We start from the raw sequence: 9,370 nt of genomic DNA on the forward strand, positions 1-9,370 counted from the left end.
AGTTGCAATCGTAATTCCATGACTTTTGCTTTTGAAGCAGCAAAAAAGCTTTGTTCAAGTGAAATCCAGATGTCATAAGTAAATGTTTACTTATGATGATTTGAGTCATTACATTTTTAGTGAGAGATGAGTAAATCCAACTCATAAGCAAACTGTTCTGACACCTTGAAAGAACAAATTCCGGATTTGTTGTAATGTAGTCTTCACTCATTAGAGATGGACATAGATGAGGATCACCAATGAGGAATTCAAGGCTATTTGCAATAATGACATTGAGCAATTGTGTTTTTCATAGAAGATAATTTGATTTATTGAATTGTATAGTTAGGGCTTGGTTTAATGATAGAAGTGGTAGGGCATGGTAATTTTGAAAAATTGATGTGATGCTCCTGTCGAGGCTGAGGACGAAGTTGTTGCCACCATTGTTGAGAAGGTGAAGGTTTCTGTAGAGGACATGGTTGATTGTTGAAACTCTAGCACCATGTAAGAATAAGGGAACAAAGTGATTACAAAGGTGAAAATGGTTTTTATTATTTTTACCTTTCGAAAAATGGTTCTTTATATTTGGATAACAGCACACTGACTTGTGTAACTATGTTACAAAATTTGTAACAAAAGTTTCCCAATAATCAAGGGCTTTGTCCAAGGTTTTTTAAAATGTTGCCAAACATGGCCTAAACTCTGGGGTCGGAGAGGACTGTGGGCCAGTCTAGGGCAGGCTACTAGCCCAGTTCATCCCTGATCGGCCCATAAATCAAGGGCAGACCAGGCCCAAGAGGTAGTTCTGGACTCTACCAGCTGAGGTTGATGAGTGGGAACATCTGGAGACAGTTGACTTGACAATCCCGTTACAAGTGGCTTACACTCATCCTCCTATAATGCCTAGCGTAAACCTGGAGGGCTTGAGTACAGCCCATTGGGCCAAATGTAGTCCAGAGTAAAACTTTGATCCATTTGAACCAAGCAAGGGACTTGCCAAGAAACTTCCCAAATGGACTAACCTTTGTACTTTTCAAATGGTCATGAAATGCAATTATTTGTCCTCAGTGACAAAATTGTTTTTTTTTTTTTTCTTTTCATTTTTTCAAAATTTATTTACAATGTAAAAAATTTTAAAATATTTTTTAGCTTAACATATTTTAAAAAATAATAAAAAAACGTATTTTAAAAAGGTAACCAATTTTAATACAAATTTAAAAAAATTATTGTCTATCACAAGTTTACCAAATAGGTTTTTAAGTTAGAAAAAATCGTTTTCACATTTTCCAAACAAACCCTAAGCATCTTGTTTGATTTTGTAATTTAATTGGATGAAAAGTGGAAGTCTGCATTTCTTCCATTAGTTTTTAGCCTTTTAGGAGGAAAAAAGGGAAGTGGGTGATTCACTGATTCGGTTTTGGGGTGGAATAACATTATAGCAGTGAAGTTTATCATAGGCCGATCTTCTTTCTCTTGGCGTGTCTTATTATCAGTCTCTACGCAAATAAGGAAGCCTTGGGAGAAGAAAGCCATCGAAATCCATTCTTCTGGATCCAACTCCTGGGGCCTTTGTGGTAAGAAATTCTCCCCATCTCTCTCTCTGCTTTCTTCTATGTCTTCAACCTAGACATGGGGTTTTAGGAATTCACAGTCTAAGCTCAAGATCCCTCCTCCTTCCTTCTTTTCACCTTGGATTTCTAATCTATTTGATATTCCAATTTTGCTTTCTTTTGTTGATTTATTGGATTGGAATTTAATCTGTTACTCGGTGATCTGTAATAAACGTAATTGCTTTCCAGTTTCCACGCTTGTGTTCTAGGTTTGGGTTTTTTGTATTTCTCTCGGAATTGTTTGTCCTCCAATCACCATGTCTTTGCTTTGATCTTGTTTCCTATTTTGCTCCTGTAGGTAAAAATGAAGACCTTTGTGGTTTCGTTATTGATGGTTTTGCTCGTGGTGTCTCGGGTTCCGTATAGGACGGCCTTGCCATCCACTGTTCCGGCATTTCTGTGGTCCCCTCACCAAATTGAGTATGCTTTCATTCTTTTACCTTCACTTCTTCGGATAGCTGCCTAAAAAAAAGCTGAAGATCGTTTAGGGCTTTCCTCTTTTTTTTTTGTTAATTTGTGCTTCGTATGAGCTGTAGTATCTGCTTTTGTGGTGCTTTTCCTTTAATTCCACATGATGTTAAATTGGAATTCATTCTTGTATAGCTTACTTCTTTCTATAATTGATAATTTTTTTTCCTTATAAAAAAAAGCATGCTATTGTACTTAGTTCAATTTATCCTTGTACTTTTTATCCGTTCTATTATTATTAATTTTTTCATTTTTCCCCAAGTATTGGCACAGCTAGAGTTTTATGAATGAATTTCTTTTTATATTGAGAGTGAGTCCATATCCTCTCCATATTGTAGGGGTGACATGGGGCATAAGTACAGATTGGCGCAGATGAAGAAACTAGGGAGATGCAGACCCAGTTTCTTGTCTTGCTACTGATCCATCTCAACACTCTAATTTTAAGTTTCGACCATGCTCAATATATGTTTTGTTTTTTCTTACTGCTAAGTACCATGGCTGGAATGTTGCAATATGTCAAGGGACCTTCTTGCACTATCCTTGGTGAAACTTCATAAGTGCTGTTAGACCAATTCACACATGTCATCATCCCAAACATTCTTTTTCCTTGTTTAGGTTCCTCCCTTGATGTCCAGCATACAAGCTTTAAAGGAGTCATTTCTCTGTTCTCTTTTCATGTGGTCAAAGATGCCTTTGGATGTGGATTTGGGTTTCATAGATTGTTGGGGTATTCGCTAAGATTTTGGTATTGGTTGTTGACCCCCAATGGGCACTCATTGTATTCTTCTGATTGGTTGTTGACCCCCAGTGGGCACTCATTGTATTCTTCTGGTTTATGTGGCTTGCACCCTTTTTTGTTAGGGGCCTTTTCTAATAAACTCTTTCTTGCCTACAAAAAATTTTCCCTTGTTTTTTCAAAATTCATTTCCAATTGCATTTTGGCATGATTTTCTTCTAGAAATTATGGATCATCCATGTGGTTTAGATTTAGTTCATTTGGACATTGGTTTGAACATATTCTGATGATTGTAAAGAATGTCCTATCTTATCATGTACTGGTTATTGTATGGTCCCCTTCATGTCTGATATTGTACCATAATCTAAGGTACATTTTGCTAATCTGAAATTTGTTCATGATTTTTTTTTTTTTTGTTCATAGAAAAACAAAAAACATATATTAAAGAGTGTCTAACGAAAAAAGGGTGCATTCCCAGTACATCAGGAGTATACAGAGAGTACAAAAAAAGCAGAAAAACCATAAAAGAAGAACCCTAGACAACCTATATGTTACCCAAGTCCTCTATGAAATCCATAGGACATGGTTTTGCCCCTCTGAGTTCTTAGTCCATTCAAAAAATGTTTTAGGAAAAGATCCTTAAACATTTGATGTCAATGCTCCTCTTCCTAAAGATTCTGCCGTTTTACTCATTCCAAATACAATAAAGCAAACAAAGGGGAACCAAATTCTCAATCTCCTATGCTTCCCCCCCTTTTTTTTTCATTCTAGTTGGTTCTAGCTTAGAAGGAGTGATCTGATTGACCTCAGAAGACGCAGTGCCGGAAAATAAAGCTAGAATAAGCTCCCAAAGCTTCTGCTCTTTGATGCAGTGAGTTAGAATATGACTAGCTGACTTCTCCTTAACCTGCACAAACAGAACCTGTTGAAATTTGTTACTGATAAAAAATAATCCGTGTTACCAGAAATTCAAAATACTATTTGTGTTAGCAATTTGCTATCAATTTAATGAAGATGCAAGAGTCAAAGACATTGAATTATTATATCTAACTTTAGATATGGTATTCAAATAAAAGTAGTGCACTTTGGGGTTTCAACAACTTGCACATAATTGGCTGCCTTGCATAATCTTAAAAATGATTGTTTGGTTTTTATAATTCTAAAATACCCCCAAAACAATATTTTTCTTTTCTTGATAACATTAAAACTTGATTTTTCCCAAACTTTTGGATGTGACCAAACTATGCCCTTATCCTACATGTAATACGCCTATTGCCTGTGTTATGTTGTGTAACATACTGGGTAGTCAAAATGTTGTACATATTTATGATATGTATCATTTTGTATGAGAATTTACATATTTTACAAACTGCAACCTGCGTTGTACAAGAGTGGAAAATATTTGTGCTTGTGCAGACATTCAATGCTTTAGACATTTATGTACTGTTCTCCCTTGTTTTTTCTTGGATTGGTAGTGCAAATCAGAATCTTACGTTACAGATTTTCAAACAACAGAATGAAGGAAGCTGTTAATTATCAGACACTCTCTCCAAAGGATTTAGCCAAGTCTGTTGTGTCTGAAGGGGGCTGGTCAAACTTGCTGGTATTTTCTTTGCTTTATGGTGATATCTGGGTGGATAATTTTACACTGCTTCAGATTTCTTAATACTTCCATTTCTTCTCAAATTTCACATTCAAAATGAATTGTTTGTTGTGGTGGTCTTCGATCCCTTATACTGAGTTTGTTTTCCTTAGTGCTCTGGGGAGAAAGATGAGCAGCCTGTGGATCTTGCACTTGTTTTTGTTGGTAGAGAGGTGAGAATCTCTGAAAAATATCACTTTTAAAAAAGTTGAGCATGTAACCTTCCTTGAAAATTTTATGTTCATTTCTAATGACTTCCTCATGATCTTTGTGAATCCTTCTCTATCAAGTAGAACAAGTTGCTGCTTGGGGAATACATTTTCTTGTGGTTTCTCATTTTGATTGAGTCATAGAGCATATTTGTCATATGACTGACATAGAAGTAATTAGTGTAACTACTGGTTGTCATTTGATTGTGTTTTTAATGCTCAATTGACTATATTCCTTTTGGTAATTTCTACAAGTGGAACCCATAGGCATAGGTCAATGCTTTATGCACATTGCAATGCTTTGCAATCTTTATTCTCTTGTTCATGCTCCCTTTTCCATTTGTAGTTGTCATCTTTAGATATTTCTGGAAGCAAACATGCAGACCCAGCACTTGTGGACTTGCTTAAGGTATATTCTTAAGTGTGTTCATTTTTTTTGGTTGGAAGTTTAGAAGTCAAGATTTCAAATTTGTTTGGTCAGATTCTGCTTTTACCATTGGACTTCCATGTCCTTGAATAGGTTTCTTTCGCAAGGTCCAATTTTTCCATGGCATTCCCTTATGTTGCTGTATCAGAGGAGAAAGAGGCAATGGAAAATTCTCTGATCTCGGGTTTTACAGAAACTTGTGGACATGATCTTGGTGTCAGCAATGTTGCTTTCCTGGAGTCATGCTCTGTAGAGGGTGGAAATTTTAAAAAACTTGCAGACCTGCACTCAGTCCATGTAAATTCACTTTGTGATCTATGTAACTTATAACGGAAATTTTTTTAGGGGGTGGGGGAGGGAGAGGGGCTTGTTCTTTCTTAAAGATCTGATGTTTTTCCCCTCCGCAAATAATGAACAGGATTATCTGGTTTCAAGGATGAGAACGAGGCCAGTGGGTCCCACAGATTTGGTTATGTTCTGCCATGGTGGCTCTCATTTGGAAGAACTTGACCAACAACGTCTTGAAAGTATGTTGAAAGATTCTTTTATATAGATTCAGGATATTTGTAAATTTTGAAACTCTTTGAGGGGCATCATGAGAAACGCTAATGTGAATAGTTTGATGGAATATGCAGGTGAAGTGTTCTCTGAGCTTATCAGTTCTTTGGAGCAGTCGGGGACAAAATATACAGTTCTATATGTTTCAGATCCATTTAGGTCAATTCAATATCCTTCTTACAGGGACCTGGAGAGGTTTCTTGCTGAAGGTACCTATGGAAATGGTTCAGCCAATTCCACAACCTGTGATGAAGTTTGCCAGATTAAGTCATCACTTCTGGAGGGACTTTTAGTTGTAAGTTTCCATACGATCCTTTCTATGATTCAATTGCTAATGCTGGTGTTTCTCTGCATTGCTAATGTTGATCATATGAATATCTTTGCACTGTTGTTTGGGCCTGTACATAAGAAATGACCCACACTTGAACAATCTGAATTGCTAGTTATAAGATTCATCCCAAGTCATCATATCTATCTATACATCCCTTTTCCTGTTTATTTTCATAGGTAATGTCATATGCATCTTCTTTCAAATGCATCCTTTTCAAAAAGTTGCACTCGAAGAGAGGAATATATGTCCAAAAAGAGAACGGACATATTATTTTTCCATTGTAAGTTAATTGCAGTGCATGGAGTTTCCCCCAAGTGTAGCACCCTCATTGGCTATGCTAAGTTATGGATTAGGCCATAGAATGGTAAAAATTGGATGCTTCAATATTCAGCCGTGCTTCAATATACTTCCTTTTATCTATCAAAAATAAAAAATAAAAATTCAGCCATGTCTCCTCGTCTTAAGATCTGTGGGTAAACGGATTTGACACCAAGAAACCTCACATTCAAACTTGAGTTCCATGTGATGAGTCACTGATAGGACTTCAAATGAATTGAGCTGATTATGTCTTGGGCTTGACTTGTTACATTATTCTTTCAGGCTTATTCGTGAAACGAAGTTGCCAAGTGCAATATAACATTTTGTTGACATTGACAGTCTTCATATTTTTATGTAAATAAAGATGGTGCAGTTGCATAGCTTGTAAATAAAGTTTTTTTTTGTACTCATATTTTCATAGATTTTTCTTTGTAAAGACATGTTTTAGACAGCACTATTTGGAAGAGCATGACAAAGATAGTCTTTCTCCAAATAACGTTATTAAAGTTGTTTTTCTCTTTACAGTAACTAGTAATGTGCATATCTTTGGTCAATGTTTAATTTGTGGAATTACTTTACTGCTGCAAGATTTTAAAATTGAGTCTAGTCAATTGCAAAATGGTCTTTGCTGTTGCCTTTAGAGTGCCACTTGAGTTAAGCTTGAATAAAATTTTTAAATCCTGAACCAAGATCAAGCCATGGTTGAACTCAATAGTTTAAACAGGAAAAAAAACTTGGTTCATTTACTGCCCTAGTAGCCAAGGCTTTGGTTGGGCCAGAGGGAAATAAGCTAACTAGTCAGGTAGAGCTTCGTTAATTTAGAAAGTGTTTTCAGGGGTTGCTGTGGACTGTCAGTGCTGAGGTGTACTATTGAGATAACAGTACCATGTTTCAATCATGACATGACTGTTCAACTGTATGGTGGGAAGGTCTGAGAGGATTCTTTGTTTCAGAAGAGATCCAGACAATTGAGGGAAACACAATTGAGAGAGGCAGCAATATGGTCACATAGATCTCTTTATATTGTCTTTAATTCTCTCGCCTTTTCAGTTTGAAGGATCAGAAAGAGCTTTAGAAACCATCTCAAGTTTCTAGCATGTGCAGTTTGAAGGGTTCTGAAGAGCTCCCTGAATCATTTTTTTAAGTCTGTTTGAGGATACTTTGCCTCAATTCTCCTTGGGCTTTTCTTTGTAAGATTGTAGATCTTGATCCACCCGCACCCCAAATTAATTCTTTTTGTCATATGCCAAAAGTTTCTTCAGAAAGCATTTGTCTTAGATGGAGTGAGTCTATTTGTGAAGAGGACGTATATATATATATATATCTATCTATCTTATGAGACTTGCCAATGAATACTGGGTGTCTTTTTTGGAATGATAATATACTTTGCCTTCTCCAGATTGGTTGGCTAGGATAATTCATACATGTTTGAGCACCTTGTCACACTCGAGGAAGTTAAAAAAGAGCTTAATTAACTCTGCTATGGTTCTCTTGGGGAAGGATCTCCAGTCATGGCCCTATAGATGCCCTCATAGGTGAAGGAGATAATGGCCTCTTTATTAATTCTGCTATGGTTTTCTCTTGGGGAAGGATCTCCAGTTATGACCCTCATAGATGCTCTCATTAGGTGAAGGAGATAATAGCCTCTCAGGGACAATGATAAATGCTTTTGGAGTTCAGGCAGCACTGGTTAAGACCCAAATCCCTTGGCAAGAAAAGGAGCTACTACTTTGGAGACCTTAGTGATTTAAAGTCTGTATGTAAACTTTGTTTCTTTGTGTTTTCATTCCTTCTGAAACTGTATCTTCTTTTTTTCTTTTTATCACTCATCTTCTCTGAGAGATCTGTTTTCTTCTCATCTTGTCTTTTAGTGCACTTGGAAGTGGCCAGCAGTGTAATCTGATTTGACATGAAATATGGGGCATAGTCTCTGTTTCTTCTTCTCACCCCTTAAACCCATTAAACTCAAATTCTTCTCTGAATCAAGGTGGAAATCTAATTTCATTTGGGAAAAACTCGAACTGATGGCTGCATATTATGTTTGATTGGTAGGCCCAACTTGTGAAAGCAGATAATCCTACTAAATGCTTGCTTAGCCTCACAACACTGGGGGGCTGGGGTTGCAGTGAAAGAGTTTGTTTTCCTAAGTGGAATTCTTTTTTTCTTTTGTGGAATTGGTGGCCTTGAAAATCCTGAAACTGCAATAGTGCTCTCTTTCACTGATTGTCTTGGTTTTATGCTTTTATTTTTATTTTTATATAACTAATTAGGGAATTCTGATATTCTCACATCTCATGATTTTCAGGGAATTGTTTTGCTTATAATCTTGATATCTGGACTCTGCTGTATGATGGGTATTGACACTCCAACAAGGTTTGAGGCTCCCCAAGATTCTTGATCTGTTGATTGTGCAGGACAATGTTTTTCTGCTGTGGCACTGGGACCTTCCATTTCAGGTGCTGTTGAGGTTCCAGTTGTTTAATATTTGGTTTTCAAGGGGCGGAGATATAACATTGTAATAGTTGTTTTCTATTTAGAGGGCGTTTTATAATGTCTACTTGAATGATAAGAGTATGATTTTATCATCAATCACACCATCTTCTCTTGGGTGTCTCCTTGGTTTGTGGTTTACTGATGGGCTTAGATGCATGAGCACATAATCCTCTCCAGTATCATTTTTTTTTTTAAGCTAGTTCAACATACAGAAAATAAAAAGGGAAATGAAGAAGGAAGAAAAAGGGGCAGATATGGAGAGATCCTTGTACTTTTCCAAATTTCATGTGACCTTTTTCTTTGATCAAGATTGAAAGTGATTTAGGACGAGGTTAAAAGAGTCCAATGTGCTGTTTTTTGTTGTTGTTGTTGTTGTTGTTGTTGTTGTGGCAATTAGTGATTCAGATTTTGTTCTGAAAGGGATGTGCACATGCTCTTGATGCATTTTGGTTGCTATATCCAATGTTTATGATTACTAAGTCCACACTGGCGGACAATTCTCAAAAGTTCCAGGAAAATCAAAATTAGAATGGCCCGTGAATGTTTCTGTTGGATTCTGAAATTTGGCCGTGCAAAGGTTTTGTAATTATCTTCTATCC

The 9,370-nt window shown here is 36.6% G+C and overlaps 1 protein-coding gene across 1 annotated transcript; it reads left to right on the forward strand.

Moving 5' to 3' along the window:
- The first annotated feature begins 1,336 nt into the window (after positions 1-1,336).
- LOC117916453 lies at positions 1,337-9,101 on the forward strand. The gene is made up of 9 exons (XM_034832505.1): positions 1,337-1,553; positions 1,888-2,009; positions 4,309-4,396; positions 4,549-4,608; positions 4,991-5,053; positions 5,165-5,368; positions 5,490-5,598; positions 5,707-5,924; positions 8,584-9,101. Exons 2-9 carry the CDS (start codon positions 1,894-1,896, stop codon positions 8,674-8,676), a joined length of 951 nt encoding a protein of 316 aa, XP_034688396.1. The 5' UTR covers positions 1,337-1,553; positions 1,888-1,893; the 3' UTR covers positions 8,677-9,101.
- The last annotated feature ends 269 nt before the right edge of the window (positions 9,102-9,370 follow it).

The sequence above is a fragment of the Vitis riparia genome, chromosome 6 (assembly GCF_004353265.1).
Source record: "Vitis riparia cultivar Riparia Gloire de Montpellier isolate 1030 chromosome 6, EGFV_Vit.rip_1.0, whole genome shotgun sequence".
In the NCBI taxonomy this organism is placed as follows: domain Eukaryota; kingdom Viridiplantae; phylum Streptophyta; class Magnoliopsida; order Vitales; family Vitaceae; genus Vitis; species Vitis riparia.

What these genes read in the sequence shown, in the direction of transcription:
- LOC117916453 (XM_034832505.1), top strand. Translation starts at nt 1,894, where the DNA reads ATGAAGACCTTTGTGGTTTCGTTATTGATGGTTTTGCTCGTGGTGTCT. An exon ending in CAGACCTGCACTCAGTCCAT is followed by an intron (nt 5,369 to 5,489) that starts GTAAATTCACTT and finishes AATAATGAACAG; the next exon opens with GATTATCTGGTTTCAAGGAT. An exon ending in TGACCAACAACGTCTTGAAA is followed by an intron (nt 5,599 to 5,706) that starts GTATGTTGAAAG and finishes TGGAATATGCAG; the next exon opens with GTGAAGTGTTCTCTGAGCTT.